Source organism: Thermochaetoides thermophila, assembly GCF_000221225.1.
Source record: "Thermochaetoides thermophila DSM 1495 unplaced genomic scaffold scf7180000011821, whole genome shotgun sequence".
NCBI lineage: Eukaryota > Fungi > Ascomycota > Sordariomycetes > Sordariales > Chaetomiaceae > Thermochaetoides > Thermochaetoides thermophila.
The window spans coordinates 119,582-142,735 of NW_006383037.1; the positions used below are offsets into that span (position 1 = coordinate 119,582).

The 23,154-nt window shown below is 52.2% G+C and overlaps 5 protein-coding genes across 5 annotated transcripts; 2 read left to right on the top strand and 3 right to left on the bottom strand.

Moving 5' to 3' along the window:
• Nucleotides 1-606: 606 nt before the first annotated feature.
• Nucleotides 607-3,268, bottom strand: CTHT_0059560 (uncharacterized protein; the record flags this gene model as incomplete). The annotated part of the gene is made up of 2 exons (XM_006696211.1): nt 607-1,608; nt 2,168-3,268. The coding sequence occupies 2 exons, from the start codon at nt 3,266-3,268 to the stop codon at nt 607-609; spliced, it is 2,103 nt and encodes a 700-aa protein (XP_006696274.1).
• Nucleotides 3,269-8,320: 5,052 nt separating this feature from the next.
• On the top strand, nt 8,321-9,310 carry CTHT_0059570 (uncharacterized protein; the record flags this gene model as incomplete). The annotated part of the gene is made up of 1 exon (XM_006696212.1): nt 8,321-9,310. The coding sequence occupies one exon, from the start codon at nt 8,321-8,323 to the stop codon at nt 9,308-9,310; it is 990 nt and encodes a 329-aa protein (XP_006696275.1).
• A 2,509-nt stretch (nt 9,311-11,819) lies between these two features.
• CTHT_0059580 (uncharacterized protein) lies at nt 11,820-13,392 on the bottom strand (the record flags this gene model as incomplete). Its single annotated transcript, XM_006696213.1, has 3 exons — nt 11,820-11,993; nt 12,051-13,266; nt 13,367-13,392. The coding sequence occupies 3 exons, from the start codon at nt 13,390-13,392 to the stop codon at nt 11,820-11,822; spliced, it is 1,416 nt and encodes a 471-aa protein (XP_006696276.1).
• Nucleotides 13,393-15,667: 2,275 nt separating this feature from the next.
• On the bottom strand, nt 15,668-17,468 carry CTHT_0059590 (uncharacterized protein; the record flags this gene model as incomplete). Its single annotated transcript, XM_006696214.1, has 5 exons — nt 15,668-16,123; nt 16,897-16,977; nt 17,040-17,243; nt 17,316-17,329; nt 17,429-17,468. The coding sequence occupies 5 exons, from the start codon at nt 17,466-17,468 to the stop codon at nt 15,668-15,670; spliced, it is 795 nt and encodes a 264-aa protein (XP_006696277.1).
• Nucleotides 17,469-18,869: 1,401 nt separating this feature from the next.
• CTHT_0059600 (uncharacterized protein) lies at nt 18,870-21,333 on the top strand (the record flags this gene model as incomplete). Its single annotated transcript, XM_006696215.1, has 3 exons — nt 18,870-19,139; nt 19,192-20,833; nt 20,891-21,333. 3 exons carry the CDS (start codon nt 18,870-18,872, stop codon nt 21,331-21,333), a joined length of 2,355 nt encoding a protein of 784 aa, XP_006696278.1.
• Between the last annotated feature and the right edge of the window lie 1,821 nt (nt 21,334-23,154).

Genomic DNA, 23,154 nt, shown 5'->3' on the forward strand with positions numbered 1-23,154 from the left:
AAGCAAAGAGACAAGCAAAGTCAAACAAACCTGCAGCAACTACAACATAACGCAACGCTAAAACTAGCAGCAAAGCCAAAACTCCCCCTTCCCAAAAAAACGCAATTCTATGCTAATGAGGCGGTAAATTCTAGGGGTATCATGTACAGCAACAGAGACAAGCCTGCGAACCGACCCTTGAACGCCAGTCCATGCCAAGCCCCATTCCCGAAGCCCAAAGCGCAAAGCGCAAGCGTCAGCAGTCCCAGGCTAAGTAGGTAAATATAAGGTAAGGGACACCTTTTTTTTCCTAGATCAAGGCTCCAGGATCTCCTCCGCGCACAACATTAGGCGTTATGCAGGGCTTATCCTCCTCAGCCTTAAAAGTTCCCCAGATGAAACAATTAGTTTCCCTCCATCATCGGCCCTACCATCCATCCAATGATGATCAGGGAGAAAAAAGAAAAGAAAAAGAGAAGATAAGGGAAATTGTACAGGATATTACAGACAAACAAGCGCCATCCTCTCAGTTCTCATAAGTCATAACAGTCATCATATCTTCCCCATCGTATCATTCTCTTCAGCAAACAACCCCAGCAAATCTCAAACCCCCTCAGAAAGAGCCGCTTAGTGGCGCTCGATCTCGTCGTTGTCGTAGCCGGCGCGGCCATAACCGGGGCGGCCGGTGTCGAAAAGAGTCCTCCAACCACCGGTCCAAGAAGCCGCACCATAGCCAGAGCCGGTAGCCGAAGCAGAGTCAGAACCACCACGACGAAGTTCCTCCAGAGCGCTAGCGGCATACTCGCGCACGCCAGGCTGGTGCTGGTAGCGGGCAGTAGTAGACTCGTAGGTGCTGGCAGAGGACGCGCCAGCAGGGGCAGAAACGGAAAGCGAAGCAGAAGGGCCAGCGGAGGAAACTGAAGTGCCGAAGCCAGAAGAGGGCCCGCCACCAGAGCCCGAATTGAAGCCAGAGCCAGCAGCAGAAGCGGTGGTAGAGTGGTTGTGACTGCCGTGGGTGTAGCGGTCGTGAAGAGAGCCGGCAGAGACGACAGACGTGCGGGACTCGTAATGGTCGTTGAGGGAGGCACCAGAGGGGACGGCAGGCGAGCGAGACTCGTAGGCCGGAGCGGCCGGGGCCAAATGGTCGGCAGCGCGCTGGTCGTGGGCAGGCGCGGAACCAGGGGCTGAGCAGAGGTCGTGGCGGGACGCAGAGGCCAAAGGGGAAGCGAAACCGGAAGCACCCCCGCGGGCAGGTGCAGGCTCCTGGCGAGCAATCGGGGCTGGAAAGTAACGGTAACGGCGGGCCCGTTCCTGGTCGAGTTGGCGGCTGAGGTCATCACGGACGCGGACGAACCAGGCGATAGTCTTGTGAGCCTGCTCACGGAGGTTGAGGTGGGCGCGACGAACCGAGAAGACGTCCCAGAGCAGATCAAGGCCGAAGAGGCCACCCTCAGCGGAGCTTCCAGGCAGACGGCAGTTGTAATTGTAGTCTTGACGATAAACGTCAAGAAGGCGAGAAGAGTGCCAGGCGTCCATAAGTTGACGGTGGAGGACTTGGGCCTCCTCGTCATTGGCAGTAGCAGCCTCCTCGTGGCGGTCGGTGCAGGGGGCACGGGCGTAGCAAGCATACTAGGGAACCCAGGTTGTTAGCAGAGTTTTGATGATTGTGCAGCTCAAGAATCATCTGAAGATGTTGGAAAGAGAAGATGATTGTAGAAAGAGGGGGAGAAGCTGCGGTTGTCAGGGAATTTGTGAGAGGTAAGGTAACAAAGGCTAACGAGAAAAAGATAGTTTTGAATTTGGCGTGCACGACTTCAAATAAACCAAAGAAGCAGAAAGGTATTTGACAGGATGTTTGTGCACAAAATTGGACATGACGACAGGAGCTTGACAAGGCGTGTTCTTGACGATCTTGGTAGATATGTAAAAGATGAGAAGTTGGACGACATGAGAAGAAAGTGATAACAGGAAGACAAGACAATTTTGAGGGCGGAGGGAACAGCAAGAACACAAATATCTCATAGAAGAAAATGGTTGAAAGAAGTTTCATGATGTTGATGAAGAAATGGTGTTGAGGGAGTCAGGATGATGTTGATGGTGAAGCTTAAGACGATAATAGCGATTTCGACGAAAATTTTGTGATGATGCTGGTGCTGAAGAAAGAGTAAGAAAAAGAAAGTTAACTCACTTGATCATGGCCAAAGGCTTGATGAGTAGGGCCGGCATTGTAGGTCTCATGAGAACGCTGATGGTAGTCGTCGCGGGTGATCCAAGAACGAGCGGGCTGATCCCAATGAGTGGGAATACTAGTGCCGATGTAAGAGATAGCGTTGTCAGGTCGGCGACCAAACATGTCTTGGTAAAGATCTTCAACCATCTGGACACGGAAATTGTACAGTTGATTGTAGGTGTTATTGCCAGCATTAGCAGAAGTTGTCATCCGATTTTCGTGCTCAGTAAATTTGTCGGTGCGGGTCCAGGTGCGCATGCCCCGCGTGCTTAACTTGACTTCAAAATTGTCGCTGCGGCGATAAACGTTGTTATCGCCCCTGCACTGGGCAACCTGGTGCTGGCGGGTACTGTCGTCGAAGTTCCCAGGGATGGTATACACGGGTACCTCGGGAGCGCGACGGGAGAGGGCCGAATGCTCTTGGGGCTGGGTCCAGTTGTCGTTGCCGGTGGGCTCGGTGATGTTAGGTCGCTGGCGGCGGGTGTAGCGCTTGGTCTCGGCGGGTTCAGAGGACTCCGAGTCCTCGCTGGGCTCAGTCGCTGCAACACTCTGGTTGCGGGAAGTCTTCCGGCGCTGAGAGAGCCTGGAACCAGAGTTGCCTTCACAAAATCTCTTCTGCCGGGACGCCTTTTGAGGAGTCCAGTCTAGCAAATCAGGGTCGATGAAGTGCAGCCGGTCTGATTGCCACTTTCCCTCCCTTGCACATTTCTCACAAATGTGCAGTTGGCAACCAGCCGCCTGACACACGTAAAGCGTGCCGGGAGAACGAGCATTGCAAATATCGCACTTCGGAACGCGGCCATACTTTGGACACCAAGTCCTATGAGTGCGTCTAACATCTTTGGAGAAGTCGGCCAGCTCTGGATGGATTGACTGGCTACGCTGAGAAGATGGGTCTGTTGACTTGGACGGAGCGGACGTAGAGGCGCAGCTTGCCTGGCCGATGCAAGCAGAATCGACAACGGTCATCTGGCGCTGACGGTTCTGAGAGTCGTTGTCTCGAATGATCTCTTTTCCTTCTCCCTTATCTGGGCTCGAGGCAGTGTTGTTTGGATCCATTGCTGATGGATTACCAGAGTTTGTTGCTGGTGGCAGGTTAGCACAAATGACGGATGGTAAGTCGGTGATGAAAAGGCTACATCGAGGGTCGCGGAGGAGAGAGGGCTAAAGATATGGAGAATCTTTTGAAGATCGCAGGGAAATGTTGCTCTGGATGAGTAGGCGAGGTGAAAAATGTGTTGAAAGAAGTGCGAACTCGGGCGACTGGACTCGGAGGAGTGGCAATTGGGAGAAAGAAGCCTGAGATCAGGCGAATGGGAATGGAAGAGGGCGGCTGCGAAGAGAAAAGTGAGAGTTCGAGAAATCGAGAGCGGGCGGGGAAGGAAACAGGAGCGACATCGGGCAATTGGGAATGGCAGAGGATTTGAGAGAAAATTTTTGGGGATAAGGTGGCTGCTGGGGAAGATCGCGAGGTGCTTCTTTAGAACAAGATGATTGTGCAAATGAAGATCGAAAACTCACCTGTCAAGATCGCTAAAGTCGGAGGGCAGTGGTAGAAAGCCCGAAGAATACTTCGATGGCCGAGGGACCTTAGTGAACGACTCGCGCGCGATCAAGAGAGATGGTCTCAGAAAGCGTTGACACAGGCGGTAGGAGAAGGAAATAAAGTCGAGGGTGAAGGCCGAAGAAGGAGAATGCAGCTTGGCGAGGGTCGAAACAGTAGAAGTGGTAGTGAAGTTGAGTGGTGATGAAGGCAGGCGACGTTGAATGAGCAAAGGTAGTCGAGAACTTTGGGTAGATGAGAATGTCGCAGCAGGCCAGTTCTAAGCAATGTCCACTGCGATTGTTGTATGGTGGGAGAGTGCAAGAGTTGGGGGAAGGGGGTCGTCGTCGTTAGGTGGAAGGGAATTTATACTCCGGGAAGGGGGCTGTCGTCCGGATCAGCAACACTGGGGCTAGACGGAGGGCAGCTGCACAATAGCAAGTAAATGGAAAGCTGGAATAGATCAGGCGACAATAGCAATGAAGATGGGATCGCAAGGCACGCCGGTGCGGGTGATTGCGTGCGGCTTCCCTACTTTCTACCTTTTTTTCAGGCCAAGTTGAGACCGCAGAGCAGCTGCCACTCCAAGATCCGACGGCAGCGTTGTTCTCGATAAGGTCCCAATGCCAGGGCGAGAGGTGAAGCCAATACGTCATCATTGTCACATTGTCCTCTTCCACGCTATTTCGCTGTCGAAACTTTCTTTCAGAACTTGATCAGGGTGAGACGAGGAGGCAACCAGTCGACTTTCTGACAGCAGCTATGCGAACGATGAAATCCAATGTTCAATGTGAGAGGCGAAACTGACACGTAATCGCCGTCCAGATATTTTTCTTCAACGTTATCTTGCCGTCGAAACTTTCTTTCGAATCTCTGTCGAGTTGGCCCCTTCCCACCCTCCCCGAGAGGCAACCACTCGATGATTCGACGGCAGTTAGGGCAAACGATGCGGTCCAATTCTCAAAACGTGAGGTAGAATTGACACGTCATCACCGTCCCGAGCCATTATTCAACGCAATCTGGTGGTCGGAAGTTCTTTCAGAACTTTTTCGAGGTCATACCCCGATGATCTGACATGTTTTCTCGTGTCAAGGAGTTGAAAGAAACTGGAAGGTCCATTGCCAGATCCGCCTGGTTGTCCTAAGTCGCTTATCGTTGAAAGCCATTGATGTTTGCCTTCAATGAAGTCATTTTGATAGTGGATTCTGACGTTTCAATCTGTGTTGGAGAGTATATCACGAGTGCTGCCATTGATACTGAGTTCCCCTCCCCAATGGACACGACTCTCTTGCGTCTGGAGGACGTTGGACAATCGACTCCATATTGTAGATGATGTTTTTAAAGTCCTTTGAAGTTGAACAAGACATTCTTATTGCTATTGATGGTAACTGGGCTCAGAGTCATCGGAGTGTTTCGAGCCTCAGCTGTCCAAGCAACACGAACATGTCACGCATGACATTTGTTGGACAAGCATCTGTGTTAACAGTTATGTGTTTGCCAACAATTGACCAGAGCATTTTGTACCATGATGGTAGTCAGTAAACATCCCTCACAATAATGACATACAAAAGTAAACAAGAGGCCAAAGTACAGACATCACCTTTCAGGGGTTCAGGGGCTCAGGGGCTCATCCGTGTTTGCTTACTTCACGTCCTTCACAGCATATCCATTGAGTTTTGTACAAGGGACAACTTCGTGAACCAAAATGCACAAGAACATTGTTCACATGGTTTAGATAGATCCGATTGAAAGAATTATTCCTCGAACGAACAATGCATCAAGAACAAAGAGTGAAAAGCTGTTCCATCGCAGATATAGCTTTTGGCTACCTGTTGGGAATGGAGCACTCGGCAAAAGTAACCATGCAGACAGCCACATCGAGAGCCGCATCGAGAGCCACATCATGGGTGGCTAACAGGCTGGGCAGACGTCAGATATGGATCGTTATAACACCAATCCAGCAACAGGTTGTAGAGCCACGGACTGCATAACTACCTACGGTTTAGTGGAAAGATAGCCCAAGAAATGTCCATTTCAGGAGTTTAGTCAAGTCAAAGTTGGTGCATTTAAGAAGATACATACACTACACTACATCCACAAAGTCATGATCATCGTTTTTGACCCGATTTTATCTAAAGACATCAGGGACGTCAGGTACATCAGGTGAGCATGAGTTCACAAAACCCTATCCTCGGCAGCACCCAGCGCGGTCTGCTGTGATCAGCAAGCCCGAGATCGTCATGCTACCCCACTTTGGGCGCATTGTATTTCCCACACTGGCTTAGTGAGGTTTCGCCGCCGACTCGATGATTCGCCAATTGCCCGGATTTAGCTTAATGAGCCCCACTCCGTGAGGGCGTCCGCGTCGCGTTTGCTTTATGTCTTTTCGCGTCCGCGACGCGTCAGGTTCTTTCTGGGTCTCTCGTCTGCCCTCGCCTTCGTGAGCCCTTTGGGTCTCTACACTTTCCTCAGGTCGGCTGGGCTTGGGGCTTCTGCCCTACTCATGCCTTTTTCAATGCTCTGCTGTGCATACCCGCCATCCCCGCATGCAAGCCATGCAAGCTGCAGTTCTAGCAAGCTTGTGATAACTGGTTTGAGCTTCTTTGTCCAGGGTACAATAGAGGGCAATTTTGGTGTTAGTGTCACCACGGCGCGGAAGCCACCTGGACTCGATTTGGGCAGCTGATTCGTTGGCAAACCGTAGCAAGCGAGGGCAGCAAAAATTACCTTTATCTACAACAGGAGAGAAAAAGAGAGACAAGACTCTCTTCCCTGCACCCGGCCAACACTCTCCATCCTTTCCATTGTCAGTGTAACACAGACCTCGTCGGTGATGACCCGGCTCAACGGTCTTCCACGAACAGCCGTTTCCCGCCCTGCCATGCAATGGAAATGGAACCCCATGACGTCGGGCAGCCGGCATATTACGTTCATCATCACTACTCTAGCCCTTTGATATGCATCTTTTTCAGCCTGCTTAGATGGATGACGCAAACAGTCGACCGCTCCATGCCGCTAGGCTGCCCATGATGATGTTAGCACCCCGTCCAGAGCAGCGTTCGCTGCTCGGCCGGACGAACTGGAGAATTCGGTCATAGCCAGCTTGATGGCCTTGGTGATAGGCAGGTACTGATAAGGTATACACATACACATGCCAAAGCGACTTTCTGCTACCCATGGGATACTGCCATCTACGGAAAGGTCACATCCGAATCTAGCGGTCCGTCCCCTCCCGAAAGCCAGGCCCAGTGTAAGAGGGAGGAGACGGAGACATCGAGCGATGATGTGCGCCCGCTTCCAGGACCATCCTTGCAAAGTCATGGTGGTTGGGTCGTTCCTAAGGGCATCTGCAACCAGACGCAGGGCAGAATCGCTAGACGGGCAGTATGCAACATAGAGTTCTGCCGATGGTGTAATGTGCATGTGCCTGGCTCCTACACGACTGAAGACCTTCTTATGCCTAACTACCTACTCGAAGCTGGCAGAGAACAGAATTGGCGTTGTGAGACAGAATGAGCGATAGTGCTGGACAACGCTGCATGTTGCTCGGCCTGAGTCCTGAATGTGCTGTGTGAGAGGGTGGTCGCAAGCCAAGCAAGGTCACGAGCAGCAGGTCATGGCAGACCGATAAACCGACCGCAGTCGACGGGTGCCTGTCATCGGAAATGGGAATAGGAATGGCAATGGATAGAGGAAGGAAATTCGCCACGGCAGAGTCAGAGTTAGTTGGGATTTCAATGCTTTGCCCCGCAAACAAACCAAACCCCATCGAGCAATTCTGTTTCCATCCGCCTGCAGCACGACGACACACACGACGTAATTCACAATCTCACACGCGACACCCGAGCGGAGAGGGAAGAATCCCTCGCTCTCTTTTAAAAAAAAAAGGGCTCCATTTTGGTCACCTTTTGTTAAGTGCTTGCATAAGTGGGTCTGTTGGAGGGCATCAGATGGCAATGGCGAGAGGGGTCCCTTGCAGGCAAAGCTGCCCTCTCATTGGCCAGCCTGCCTTTTGGGGCCCGATGCGAAGCCCTGTCACAGTCCGTCATGTGGTCCGTTTTCTGAGGCTGGGAAACCCCTGCCAGTGGTCTTATTAGGCGCATTATGTCCTGCTTTAGCGGTCCCCCTCCCAACCCCAAACCCCCAAAGTTCCCCCCCCGTTTTTCTTTGCTTCTTCAGTCGCACACCCCTTGCGCGTGTACACACCGACCTTTTCGCGGTTTTCTCTCCAGTGAAATCTGCAACCACTTTCAATCTGCGATCTCAAGCGTACTCGTCGTCTCAATCGGCGTCGTCTCTTACTAATCTCTAACGCTCTGCGACCGCGCGCCTTGTTCGATTGCCGCACTGGGATTTTGAGCCGTTCGTTCGTCGCACGACCAACAGCTGTTCGCATCGCCGCTGCGCATTTCAGACCCGTCGCAAACCTTCCATTTCCGGGACTTAGAATCGCCATTTATTCGCGCAGTGCGTTCTCACTCTAGAAATCCTTACCTCTCGTTGTCTTGCGTTCAACTCCTTTCCAACCTCGTCGCATAGCGCCTCCCCCGAATCGCGCAATCGCGACAATGTTACTACCCTCCGCGCTCCCATCCGACTCCTCCCAACAACCCTGGACTCAACCTCAGCCTCAAACTCAAGCTCCTTCTCCTGCTCCTCCTCCGCTCATGACGCGCATACAGACAGCCCTGTTTAACTCCCCTCCTCCTAGCCCTCCTCGGCTTTCGACCGAGAACGCCTTCGGCAGCGTCTTTAACTCGTGTCGCACCCTCCAAGCGCTCATCGCAGCCGGTAACCAGCCCTCTCCGCCCCTCGAGCCGAGCGTTGAACCGATTACCCCGCCTGATTTGTCCTTCTCAGAACTGCCGACCCCGCCTTTGGCGCCCGCGGCGTCCCCTCCACTGAAGCTGCGCTTGCGCGCTAGGAGGACGGAGAATAATAAGGATACAACTGGAGCAACGAATGGTGAACATGGCCCACAGAGAATGAAGATCCATAAGAGGTCGGCCGCGGGAGGTACGGCGAGGGGACATGGACTCAAGCGGAGGAGACCAGCAGTCGAAGAAGATACCCTTGCGAGGGAAAGCGCGGGAGAGGAATCAATGAGTGATATTGAGGGAGGACAGCTTCTTGGTTCTGCGACAAGCAGCTTCAGCGCACAGCCACATCTACCACGAGAGCAGAAACTCCCTCCATTACCAAGGACCCCGCGCCGCTCGCGCATCGCGCCTGAAGTCCTTCCCCTCGGACTGGAGCGCTCCGATTTCCACACCCTCGCATCAGAGCAAGGACCACAAGTAAACAATGAGCCGAAGGGAACAGACATCGTCACCGAGTCCGACGGGTCGACCTGGAGTATCGAAGAGGATCGCGTACTCGTCGAGTTAGTACTGGAGAAGCTAAAACTCTCCAAGGAAGATTGGCAAGATTGCGCGCGCAGTCTGGGCAAAGACCGCAGCAGTCTCGGAAGGAGATGGAAAAGTCTTATGATCAACGGAGATATAGGGCTGAAGAAGAACGGGAGTAGGAGGGCGAGGTTGTATGGGACTTGGCGGTGATTTGTTTCCTCTTTTCTGATTGTTTGGTTTGGTCCGGTTTGCTTCTTATGATTCTGGAGGAATGGCTGTATTTGCCTTGTAATATCGCCATTTGGAGGAGTACTGGCTACTGCTGGATTGGTTTTATTGGCTTCTTGCTACGATATTTGCTTCTGGAGGGCCGGCGCGGGAGAGGTCGCATCTTCTTGGGATATGGTGATTGGGGGTTGAGTAATGGGATTGAAGATGGGTAGGCGTTTCGTCATCATGATATTTGATGGGCTTTATGTGGTGATGAGAGATGTGATTCCCGCTACAGGCGGCTTCATGTACGGCTGGGAATGACTTGATACTGCTCACAAGTCGCGAAACACACTGTAGAATCTCGACGCTGCGCAAAGCAGCCAGCCTGCTTCAATATTAGTTTTTCAATTTTTTTTTGCTGTCTGCCCTTCACCATCCTCACCTTGGTCTGGGTGTATCGACATCCCGCACGACCTGTACGGATTTTTTTTTTCCTTCCCTGAAGCGTTTTGTTACCGTCCCCCACCATCCACCTCCGCTTTGACACTCTGACGCCAGCAGCGGCTTGCCTGCCGCCATGATCGCGTATCGCGGGTGCTATTCCCACTTATCGCAGATCGGTAACCGAACGAACCGTTCCCTTTGATTTAAAGCCACAGGGATGTATGCACGAAATACCTGGAGCACACTCAGCCAAGAAAGGGACCAGCCAACAACAGAGCAAAGTTGATTCGGGGCGAGCCGAATGAGCTCCGAGCACCGAGATCTCTAAGTTCTACGACCACCAACGAAACACAAACTTAAGCATCAACGTTCGTATGATTATCGTCGCCTATTAAGCAGGGAGCCGTTAAGCTTACACTCGGAGAAAATCAAACCCTAACAAGCATGCCACCTTCGTCGAGTCTCATCGCTGCGGGACACGGGCGCAGACCCCAGGGAGATGAAACATCGCGCTTTGACACAAACTAACCTGCCAGCCGCGAACACGGTTGACGCTCGACAGTGGCGGCTGCACAGAACGGTTAAGCTGTTGCAGTGAGATAAGCGAGACAGCTCACTGCCTACCATTTCTTACCCACGGCAGATGGAATGATTGGGTTCAGGGTAGGAAGAAGAAAGGTAACGGTGCAGTAAAGTAGGAAGCTGACTAAGGTGTTGTTACTGACAATATCGACTGTGCCGCCTTCAACTTGTGCTAGGCACTGATCTTGATCGTGGGCTTTTAGCGCATGGGATTTTAGGACTCGAAACTAAAAATAAGTTTCTTCATGCTACTCCTTGCGCGTCGCTCTACCTGCTTGAAGAAGACCCTGCAGTAGCACCCCGTACATACCGTCCTTGTAGGTGCAAATCTTGAAGCTGGAGCGAGATGCAGGACCCTGTCTTAGCACAATGCTCCGGGCTTCTTGTTTACCCCTCCACGGTCCAAGCTCAAGGACATGGAGTGAGATAAAATATAACTGAAGATGATAGTAGTAATCGAAGACCAAAGTGAAAGGCCCTTCCAAACCCCATTTAGAGCACAGTCGCTGATCAGCTAGAAGCCATTTGTTTCATAGAAGGTTGAGCTGAGCTCATCATCCCTTGAATTCAGGGACTTGCCCCTCGCAGGATGTGTTCCTGCTCTGGACTCGAACTGCAGAGCCGAAGCGCATGCAGGAACGCGCTATTGTATGCAAGTATTTGGGTTTAGGCTTTCCATTACGCAACGGCGAAAGTTGCGACTAATATTTGAACTTTGAACTGTTAAAGCTTTCCGAGGGCACGGATGTTTTCATGTTTCAGTGGGCAGGAGAGAGATAGATGCCGCAATTTTGCTGCACCCAGCCTCAGGATGCGATTTTTTTTTTACAGCAGATACGCTTTCTTCCTTATCTGAGAAAGATGCTGGGAACGTGTTGTTCAGTGCTCGGTTGGCATAACTTCATTAACCACGAAGTGTTGTCCAGCTATGGAGGGCCAGCTACGATCCCGCAAGCCTCGAAACCAGACGGCTTGTCAACTTATTCAAAATTATTTCAGCTGGCGTTACACTTTGCTTGTGGGGAGACCTGTTGGCAAGCCTTTTTTTGCACTTCTTCCTTGCTGCCAACGATTGTGATGGAGAGCTCAACTTCGCCAAAACCGATAAGACTAATGCAAGAGCGGGAGAGAAACTCCTCTGCGTGAAATTTAGGCGTATGACTTTTACATGGAATTCGAACTGAAGCAGCTTGGCCGTTATAGCCAGCGGAATGGTTGCAGAATGCAGACGTTAAGCTTCTCTTCAGCGGTTTGACACGGCTGAGATGCGTCTTCAGTTCTTTGTCAGGAGTCGATGGGGTCAGGGCGTTGGGTCGACAGCCATCAACTCCACAGATCACATCCTCCAAATCATCAATCAAGATACTAAAACTGTTACAGTTTAGCTGACTTGAACCTGCTCAGCCGTTGAAAGCAGAGTGAAAACACACAAAAACATCACACTTCCTTAGATAAAAACAAGACCCCCGTCCATATTGCATTACCAACCATCCAACACAGTCATGTTGATGTACATGCCCTTGTTAGGTCTGGCGGTGATCCCGCCTCCGATCTTGACATTCTTGTAAACCGCCAGCTCTGGGTCGTGCAACTCCATTTTGAAGCGGCCTACCCAGGCAGCCAGGAGACACGTGAACTCTTCCTTCGCAAAATTCTGACCAATACAGCCCCGCGGCCCATGCAAGAAAGTCAAGAAGGCTAGTTTGCTTACAGCAACCCCAAACGGTTTGATATTCTCAGTTTCCCTGTCGCCACCATCCTCAATGGGAGAGCGCGCCGGAACAGTCTTGAGCCACCAGCGAGGATTGAAGTGCAACGCGTCCTTGCTCCAAAGCCTCTCACTCTTATTAATCGCCCAGGGCACAAGAAAGACTTCTGACCCAGCCGGGATGTGCACATCTCCAATCCTTGTGTCGCGGATCGCCACGCGCGCGGTCAGTGGCAGGGGAGGAAAACACCACAGTACTTCGAGGCAGACGGTGGTTAGATAGGGTAGGCGGTCGATGTTGTGCTTTGTGATACCTTGCCCCCAGGCCGGCGAGGGGAGGTTTTCTCGGACTTCCTGTCGCAATGTTTCTTGGATATCGGGGTAAACTGCTAAGAGGTAGATTACCCAGGTCATTGCCGCAGCCGTCGTCTCGTGGCCCGCGATGAGGAAGGTCATCAGCTGATCGACGAGGGCCTCCGTGTCATGGTAAAAATGCATCTGACTGGAGAGTGACAGACAGTATATCCAACCCCCGTCAGCTTTCCTTGCGTCACCAGCTGAAGCTTCCTTGATCAGCTGCCGACACACATTGCGAACGGACTTGACACCAGCCTTGATATCCCTATTCGCCTTCAGTGGCACCAAAGACACCACCCACGGAGGGAAGATCATCCCCAGGATAAACAACGTCCAGCTGTGAGAACTCGGCGCAAAGATCTTGCTGTACGCCTGGATGAGTTCCCCTTCCGGGCTCTTCAGAGCCTGAAAATCGTGCCCTAGCCCCGCAACACCGATAATATCCAGCGTCGCGCGAGATGCCCAACCTGAGACCTCGACCGTTCCACTGACAGGATTGCCCTTCCCTGACGCTTTCGGTCCCCAGTCGTCTTTGTGCCGTGTGCTGATGTGTTTAATTAACTCTGCCACGCACTCGCACGCCTTGGCCCAAAAGATGGGGTACAGATCGTCGCGGATGTGGCGAGATTTGAAAACAGGCGTCAACGCCTTGCGCTGGATGCGATGTACGTCGCCTTCGGCAAAGTAAAGGCCGAAACCGAGAATTCGACCAAGGTTGGTCCTGAAGTGTTTAGGCTTCTCCCAGTCGTAAGCGCGGTTCACAAGAACATCCGCCAAGGTCTCTGGGGTCGTTAGGAAAAAGCGTCCTCGATTGAAGGGGCCAAGGTATCGGATGGTTCCATTATTAGGAATGGCCCGCAACCTGGGAGGAAGTCAGCATCAGCCTTTTTCGCTGAGAGATGAAAGTGGAGGTATGGAGGGCAGAGGAATACCAATCGATATGCGGCTCTCCAGTCACTGACTTGGTTAGTCTGCTTGTTTGCCCCATAAACATTGAATTGCCTCCAGGGCCGGGTAGGCACCGCAAAGGGGAAAAATACAGAGGATGCAAGATTACATCATAAACCACTTCGCATAGCAGTTTTACTGCTCAGAGAGGTAGGAACAGACCCAAAAAGTTAAACCTTTCTGTCCCTGGAATGAGACCCAGGGAGAGGGCACAACTCGTCGCCAGCAAGATGACGGTCGTCTTGCCCCTGCGACAAGGCATGGTCACTGATATCGATTTTGGCTGAAGGAAAGAAATGGGAGTAACAGTCTGCGTAAAGATCGACTGCCCGTGGAAGTATATGATCTGCAGTAAGTGCACTGAGTAAAGCATTGCAAATGTGATGTGAAGCAAATCAGCACTGACTGGCTAGATATTTAACCACCACATCTCACCCATCCTTTCATCCTCCTAGCGTTGGGAAGAGCCCAGAGCGTCGAGAGCTCTACCGATGCTACTGCTGCTCGGTTCTGCCATGCACCGTCATCTTCCACGACATCCTCCTTCTTCTTCGACCTCTTTCCGCTGCATCGGCAGGCAAGGAGGCTGTACATCGACCCTCCAGTACCATAATGCACTTGAATGACTTGACGCGATCTGACGTAATCCGGATCATGCTCCCCGCAAGGATTTGCAGTTTTGGTGTCGCGAACCTATTCGCTTTTTATCACCTGCATCGAGCTCAGAGCTTCTCAAACAGCACTAAGCGATGTTTCCTCTAATTGATCGGTTGGCACCGAGCGATCGAAGCTGCGATTTTCTCCCCCCCCCCCCTCTCCCCCCAAATGCTCTCTCAACGATTTCCAATCGGGGTTTGAGCGAGCGGCGAGCGATCCCGGCTTCGGTCATGTTGTGTGTAAACAGAGTACGAGCAGCGGTCTGAGCGGGCGGGATAAACTCGGCAGACGGACGGACGGGCAGATGGAGCCAGCCGAATCAATTGTTTCATGCGAAACCCGGATCACAGTAATTTTTTTCTAGCCGATCGCCGAGCGGTCCGAACCGATCGGGATGTGGTTGCGATGGCTTCGGAAGACTGCTGTTGGCAGCAAGTTGGCGATCCAATCATGGAGGAGAAATGGGTGGGACGGCGCCTTATTGTTGACATGGAGATGGTGCCGGAACTGATAGAGTTTAGCAAGCTAAAAGGAGAGAAGAGCACGTTCTTATTTTAGGATTAAAGTTTATTGAAGTTCTCCAGAGTTACATTTGTTCACAAAAGAGGAATGGGTCGGTTTTGAAACTAAGTTCTTCAGGAAGCGGAGAATCATCCCAGATAATTTCAACTCGTCAACTCGATATTGGATGAAGACAGGTATATCCTTAAGCCTACATAGACAGTTTAATATGACAAGAAGGTAAAAGCACCCTGTTACATCTTAGGTTAGAAAGAACATTCGTAAAGTTGACTCTCGACAAGCGTTCTCTCCGAAGAACAGTCCAATTCTTTAGCCAAGAGCCCCTTCCTCACCCTCGCCGGCGCCATCCAAACCGCACCTGCTAGCAAAACCCCTAACCCCACCGCCAAACCTTCTTTTGGCGAGAAGAAAGCAACAGTCATATCCCAATGTCCCCCTGAGAGACTCTCAGAACGCATCACCATCCATACCGGCTACCGTCCCGGTCTCCTAGGCCGCACGCTCTCCATGCATTTGGCCTTCTACCACTCTCTAACAGGCTGGGGTCGTTTGTTCGAAGCGAAGCTGGCAATTGGAATTGGAGACCTTTTGACGAGGTTGGATCAACCTGTGAATGAGGTGTGGTTGGCAGTCCTCTCCCCTAACGCTTCCTCTCCGAGTCCAGGGAATGGTGCTGGTGTTGGCCAAGACAATGTTGAAGGAGAGATCGTGGGCGTGATCTACATCGACGGCGAAATTGAACGCCAACCCGACGTGGCTCGCGTAAGATGCTTCATCGTCGATGAGTCTGTTCGCGGACGGGGTGTCGGGAGAACATTACTTCGGAAGGCGATGGAGTTTGTGCGAGAAAAAGGGTTTCGCGAGTGTAGGTTGTCGACGATGAGGGAGTTGACAGCCGCGAGAAGGTTGTATGAACGGGAAGGCTTTAGGCCGGAGGGAAAGGAAGTGTGGTTCGAAGAATTTGGGACGGGGGTTTGGGAGATGAGATATGTTTGGCGACGGGAGGATTGTTCGGAGGAGAAGGGACAGGGGAGCTCGTTGTAGAGTACTGTTGAGGGCCTGGCGTTCTGTTTTTGACATGAAGATGAGATGAGTGTATGCCCAATCCTGTGATAACCTTCAAATGTTTCTCATCATTAAGACCGCAGTAAAGCCTTAACAGCCCCCAATCCCCAACTCACAAGCTTCCAACTCATCCACATCAGCCCCAAACTGATCACTATCAACCCAATCATCACCCAGCGTCTCATCTCAAACGCCTCTTCTGCTTCCATTCTCAGCAACTTTCGCTGATGGCTATGATAGTAATCATCATCCAAACCGCCCCTAGTTACCCTTCTCTTCCTTGCGGGCGCCTCATCTTTGAGTCTCTGCCCAGGTGAAACCCCTGAAGAATTTCGGTCGGTAGTAGTAGATCGAGACGGCTGGTAGAAGATGGCGCGATGCAACCAGCTCGGTACACGAGGAGGGTTCTGCTCGCCATGATAGTGCGCGCGACGAGCGGTGTTGCGCAGGTCAACTAGGGCGAGGGAGATGAGGAAGCTGATGAAATAGAGGGGAGTTGTGATGAAGGTTATCGGGTTTTCGATGAACTGGCTTGATGTTAGCTTGCCTGGATTCTTTTCAAGAACCACTGTTCTTTGCTGAGGGGATGGGACAACCGACAGTGACCTGAGTCGGACAGATTATGGGGAGCTATACCTTATAAATTCGTGATGTGAAGCTCTCTTGGGTATCGCTCCGGTTGGGAGCCACGGTTACTGGTGGTGACATGACTCGTGAATGAAGCACGTCCAGTACGTTTGCAGTAACTTTAGCGATTATTGCACTCCGTCGCCGTCAACTGACAGGCATAGGGATTGGGCGGCTAGCTACAGCCTGGCAGCCTGAAGAGAGATGGCAGATGATGTGGTCGTCAGCAGGGATGTGACACAGCCCCTCACTCAAGGCTCATTGGAGTGGGCGGCCAATAAACGGCTGCGAGCTCTGGGAGCAACATCACCTGCTCAACCGTGTTGGATTCTTCCGACGGCGATTTTATACTCAAAATTTGACGTCTTCGAGAAAATTTTTGATCCTGGAATTTTATGCTTTCTCGATGAGTCGTGGAAAGAACACTACTAGTGTGAGACCAGACCCTCCCTCGTCGTGGCCTCGGTGGAGCCCCGCCGTCATGCCGATGCTTCCGATTGTGATGACTCCCGCAAACACTCGCCACAACAGCATCACAAACCTCAGCAGTTGGAAACGGATTACTTGGAAGATGGATGAACTTTTTGATTGAGATATTTACCATTCTCTACACAGCCATTGGGCCCGTATCTTCCCTTCAAGGAAGAGCAATGCACTCAATCTCAACATCCACACCCTTGGGCAGCTGCTTAACAGCGACGCAGCTGCGCGCCGGCTTGTGGGTGAACCACTTGGCGTACTCTTCGTTCATGCTCTGAAACCCTATTTAGCAAAACGTTCATGAACCAATTGGGTCTTGAAACAGGGGGCACTCACAGCAAAGTCACCCATATCCGCGAGGAAGACGTTGACCTTGACGACCTTCTCGAGGGACGAGCCGGCCTCCTCAAGTACAGCCTTCAGATTGTTGATACACTGACGAGTCTTTTCCTGGATGGTGCCCTCAATCAGGTTGCCCTCAGGGTCGCAGGGGATCTGACCCGAGCAGTAGATGGCAGTAGGAGTCTTGATGGCCTGGGACTAGAAGGGCGTGAGTATCACAACTGGGCTAGCCTTACATCATTGGGTTGAGGAGAGCTTAGGAAGACGTACGTAAGGGCCAGCCGCTGTGAGGTGTTAGCCATAGATCATATATCAAAACATGAAAACATAAGAGCAGCCAGCGCCAGCAGGCACCGGGCAGCTCAAGTTAGGATGGTACATACGGGGAGCAGCGTTCTTTGTATAAACCGGAGTAGCAGACATATTGGAGCTGAATCGAACGTTCCGACTGAGACTCAAGGCAAAGGCTTTTGTTGGAGCGGAGCGGATAAAGACAGGAAGAGCTCGCCTGGTCGTGGTGACAGCCAGCACAGGAAACATGGAGAAGTCTCAGCAATCCCGAGCTGGAGAAGGGGAACGCAGGTCTCCGGTTCTCCACGGGCGTGATTTTGCAATGCAGGTTCCGCTGCTAACCTCCTGTTGGCCTTGCTCCGTTCTTCGGATTGCGGAAAGGAGGGGCCCTTCGATGGAGGGGTCCAACAGAGGCGGGTCGGGACTTCGACCCCGCGACCCACGCCCCTATAAAGGAGCTGAAGCTTGGCTGGGGCGGGCTGCTGGCCAGTTGCAGGACCTTAGGTAGCTCTACCTAGTGCGGTCACGCTATACAGTTGATATTCGTGATAGTCCGCCCATTGTTGCTTGTGATATTTCTTCTGTTCTCTACCTATTGACATCCTGAAAATCATGTGCCCTGGATCTTCCTCAAAGCATCAAGTTCCATATCCTGCGTTGACATTTTGTGCCTTCCGTTACTGGATGAGGGAGAAGTACCAAATATATAGTAACTCTCTGGAGCAGCACCAAACGCTCAGCAGTAGAACATAGATGAAATTATAACTTCTAATTTTGTAGATTTGTGGTAATTCAGAAAAATCTCTGTATCTTTAGTCTTTATCAGGATGGTTTTGGGGACCAGATCAAATCCAACGATGAAATGCACATGAAAAATTGGATCTAAACTGGGACGGGGGCTTTCATGAAGCTCGAGCTGGAACAGGGGTCAAAGCCGCCCCACCAGCCCCATGGCGCCACACCAGAGCGCCAAACGTGGCCCGAGCTCAACTCCTGGATCTAGGTTGCGACAGGTGGCCAGAAAAAAAGCAGTGGAGCCAAGACCGAGCCATAAGCTTCTTCACACGTTGGCTGTCAGCCTTGTCGCAGCCAGATGCAGTGTTAAAGGGGGTTCATGTCCCCATCCCAAACTTTCGTCGTCAGCCGCTGACGCGACATCACCACCATTCTATACCCAATTTTCACTCTATTGTTTGTTTGAACATTACCGTCTTCTACTTCTCGACTGTCGTTAATCATCTCTTTCTCTGTGTCTTTCCTTTCTTTCCTTTGTGATTTCGAGGAGTTACTACGTCATCTGCTGAGCATCTGGCTGAGGTGAGTGAGCTTGACTCCGTGTCCATCTTCTCTCCTGCTTTGTGTGACCTTCCATCCCTGGGGATTTTCAAGTGCTTGATTGAGTAGATACAGTCCGATAGTTTGAACCATATCTCCTCCATGTTTGACTGCTCGTCTCCACCAATTGATGATATTCTCGTATCCCCATCCTAACCCGACCTAGCTAACACCCTCCCCTCCAGATCCAAACCTGCCATGGCTGGCTCTCCAGCGCCTCAAGGCGCTTTGCGCCAACGGATTGTGGCTTCCACTCCCAAAAAGACAAAAGAGTCAAAAGATGGTGCTGCCTCGGACGCCGAGCTGGACAAACTCGTGAAAGAAGCTGCAGCAGCTAAGGCTCCTGCTGGCTCGGAGCGCGACTACAAGATTGCCTTCGCTATCATCACTGCCCTGGCCTTCCTCACCCGCTTCTGGGGCATCAGCCATCCCGATCAGGTCGTCTTCGACGAGGTCCACTTCGGCAAGGTTGCTATCCTGCGCTATTACACACTCTGCGAGCCATGCTGACCCTCCCCAGTTCGCCTCATACTACCTCCAGAGGACATACTTCTTTGATGTGCACCCCCCGCTCGGCAAGCTGCTGTTCGCCTTTATGGGCTGGCTGGTTGGATATGATGGTCACTTCCACTTTGATAACATCGGCGATCCTTATGTCATCAATAAGGTGCCCTATGTCGCCTTCCGCGCCCTGCCTGCGATTCTCGGTTCCCTGACAGTCTCGGTCGTCTTCTTGATCATGTGGGAGTCTGGGTACAGCCTGCCGGCTTGTATTCTGGCCTCTGGCCTGGTTCTGCTGGACAATGCCCACATCGGTCAGACCCGGCTGATCCTACTTGACGCTACCCTCGTCTTCGCCATGGCGTGCAGCTTGCTCTGCTACATCAAGTTCTACAAGCTGCGCCACGAGCCCTTCTCGAGGAAGTGGTGGAAGTGGCTGATCCTGACTGGCTTCGCCCTCTCCTGCGACATCTCCACCAAGTATGTTGGTCTGTTCGCCTTCATCACCATCGGCTCGGCGGTTTGCATTGATCTCTGGGACCTCCTGAACATCAACCGCCCCAAGGGTGCTCTCACTCTTCCCCAGTTCGGCAAGCACTTTGCTGCTCGCGCGTTCGGCCTGATCTTCATGCCATTCATGTTCTACCTCTTCTGGTTCCAGGTTCACTTCTCCATCCTGACCCGCTCCGGTCCCGGCGATGACTTCATGACCCCTGAGTTCCAGGAGACCCTCAGCGACAACATCATGCTTGCCAACGCTGTCACTATCGACTACTGGGACACCATCACCATCAAGCACAAGGAAACTAAGGCCTACCTGCACAGCCATCCCGACCGCTATCCTCTTCGTTATGATGACGGCCGTGTCTCTAGCCAGGGCCAGCAGGTCACCGGCTACCCCTTCAACGACACCAACAACTGGTGGCAGATTCTCCCTGCTGGTCCCTTTGAGGAGCCCAAGCTCGGCCGCCACGTCAAGCATCGCGATCTCGTCCGTCTGCGCCACGTCGGCACTGATACCTACCTTCTGTCTCACGACGTCGCGTCGCCCTACTACCCCACCAACCAGGAGTTCACCACCGTCTCCTTCAACGAGGCCTACGGCGACCGCGCGGCCGACACTCTCTTCGAGGTCCGCATCGAGCACGGCAAGCCCGGTCAGGAATTCAAGAGCATTTCCAGCCACTTTAAGCTGATCCACAACCCCAGCAAAGTCGCCATGTGGACACATCCGACGCCCCTTCCCGACTGGGGCCACCGCCAGCAAGAGATCAATGGCAACAAGCAGATCGCTCCAAGCTCGAATGTCTGGTTGGTCGAAGACATTGTGTCACTTCCCGCAGACCACAAGCGTCGTGAGAAGCCCGAGCGCAAGGTCAAGACGCTGCCTTTCCTGAGGAAGTGGTTCGAGTTGCAGCGGTCTATGTTTTGGCATAATAACCAGCTGACGGCGAGCCATCCGTATGCTTCGTTGCCGTACCAGTGGCCTTTCTTGCTTAGAGGTGTGAGCTTCTGGACGAATAGTGAGACGAGGCAGCAGATCTACTTCCTAGGCAACCCGGTAGGTTGGTGGATTGCCAGCAGTGTGCTGGCCATTTATGTGGGGATCGTGCTGGCCGATCAATTCTCGCTAAGGAGAGGCATTGACGCTTTGGATCATCGTAAGTTCACCACTCTTTTTGTATCCCTAAGATAAGCAGTTGCTGACCTTGCTGCAGGCACCCGCTCTCGCCTCTACAACTCCACCGGCTTCTTCTTCCTTGCATGGGCGACTCACTACTTCCCCTTCTTCGTCATGGGCCGTCAGCTCTTCTTGCACCACTACCTGCCCGCCCATCTCGCCTCAACCCTCGTCACCGGCGCCTTGGTCGAGTTCATCTTCAGCCCCGAGGCTCCCGAGCACGAGATTGCTGCTCAGCAGGCCAAGTCCTCTTCCTCTGGCAAGAGGGGTGGCGTGGCCATGAAGAGACACATCACTGCGCGCGAGCGGTTTGCGGGCCAAAGCTTGATGGGCTCGTGGATTGCCACGGCGGTGATCCTCGCCTTAGTGGCCTGGAGCTGGTGGTTCTTCCTGCCGCTGACGTACGGGTATCCGGGCATGTCGGTGCAGCAGGTGCTGAGGAGGAAATGGTTGGGGTATGACTTGCATTTTGCGAAGTAAGGAGCCTCTAAAACAGTAGGGGGTGAAAAGAAGGGGATCGAATGGAAAGAGGTAATTGAGAGTTAGAGGGGGATGTTGAGGTAGGGCGGTGAAATGTTTTGTCATTGATGCGAATGGATCGAGATTAGCAAGATCACAGAGTGTAATTTGTACTGTACGATCTCGAATATAGCACTCAATTCTCTGCCAGATGTTTCCCTTCCGGTGTATCCATGTCTCCTCACTGGGCAAGAGCCGCAGCCAGGCTTCATGGGGATGGATATAGAGAATTACACTTCACATAAGTGGTAGCAGGCATATCAACATCGAGATAACTCGTTTACTCTAGCCAGCTATCTCTAGGAAGCTACCCTACACTAGGTAATGTAGGAAAGGTAGTTCTGAACCTATCCTTCCACCTCACCAGGAAAGCCCACGTGAAACCGAACCTCCTGGACGGATGAAACCCAGGCCGTAACGCCCTTCCGCGTCCATGAAGAACAAACGCCTAAAACTAGTCCGCTGCTAGGCCTAAGCTTATCCTTCCCCTGGCCCGGGGATATCATCCTCCCCTCCACCCAGAACGCAAAAGCCACTTTAGCACAGTCCTCGCAATCTTCTGTATACGGGCTTCTCTTCCAGAGAAGGCCTCTCGAAGTACCGCGGCGCCGTTAGCACCTGGAATGCTCTGTGTTTGGGGACGGAGGGTCAGGGCGCCGGACGACAATATGTTCGGCCGTATCCCATCGGTGCTCACCCACATAGGCGCAGCAGACCCAGTGTTGCATGATGTGGGGCCGTTGAGCCATTGTTGCGGGCGAGTTAACGCGTTCTAGGCCTGGAAAGATAGCGAGCACTACGTAGGACAGGGAACACTCGGTAAAAAGAAAGTAAGCCTTGTTGAGCAAAACTATCTATAGGACAGTGGATAGATGAGCAAATATATAGGGTGTGGATAGTTTGCTCATTAGGCCTTTCTTTCTCACCAGTGTCCCCTCCCTTACGCAGTGCTCTTTCTCCTTTAACTCCTTCAGCACATCATAATGTCATGTTGGCTGTTGGATTTCGCGAGCACTGCTATCAATAAGACTGTTTGGATCATGCGTGTATAATGGCGGGTGCTCAAGTTCAATGCCTTCATTGTGTGCCTAAGTGTGGAATCACCGTAGTTGCTCACCGGGATGAGCAATCAGTGCCGGGTCTCTGTCACTGCAGATGTCGCAGACGGTAATGCCAAACTGTTTCCATATCCAACATTCGAAATCTTGAACAGTCTCTGCAATTGAGGTGTGACTTTCTCCTTGGCTGGAAAGGTCCAGATGCGGCATGTCGAGCAACCTCTGGCTGAGGGGAGTCCCACTGTGATCGTTCATGGTTACCTGGTGAGGTTTGATTTCCAGTTGTAGGCACCATTTAACGGTTGTGTGGAGCCTACACAACTGGCCCCGGCCCTGGAAACCCTAAAGCACTAGGCCGCGATGCTGCGAAGGCAAGAAAACAGCAGCACTCTGATGAGTTGATTTATGATATAATTCAAGAAGCTAGACCCAGTCCACCGAATGCTGCTTATGTGACTGCTTATCACATGACTGTGAACGGTCATCATGGGGCTCCCATGAACCAGAGGTTTGCTCGACATGCGACAGTAACCTCCTATGCAACGATGGGTCAGATTGCTACAGCAGAAGGGGTGTCAGCGGGCGATTGTCTTTCAGACGCGTTTACACTTGCAGTAAACAGGACTGCAGAAGCATGAGAGAAACAGCAGAAATCTTCATTCAGCTGTCGGTAGTTGGCACACGAATGAAGCTCTCCTGGAGCATAAATGATGAGGTATTCCTT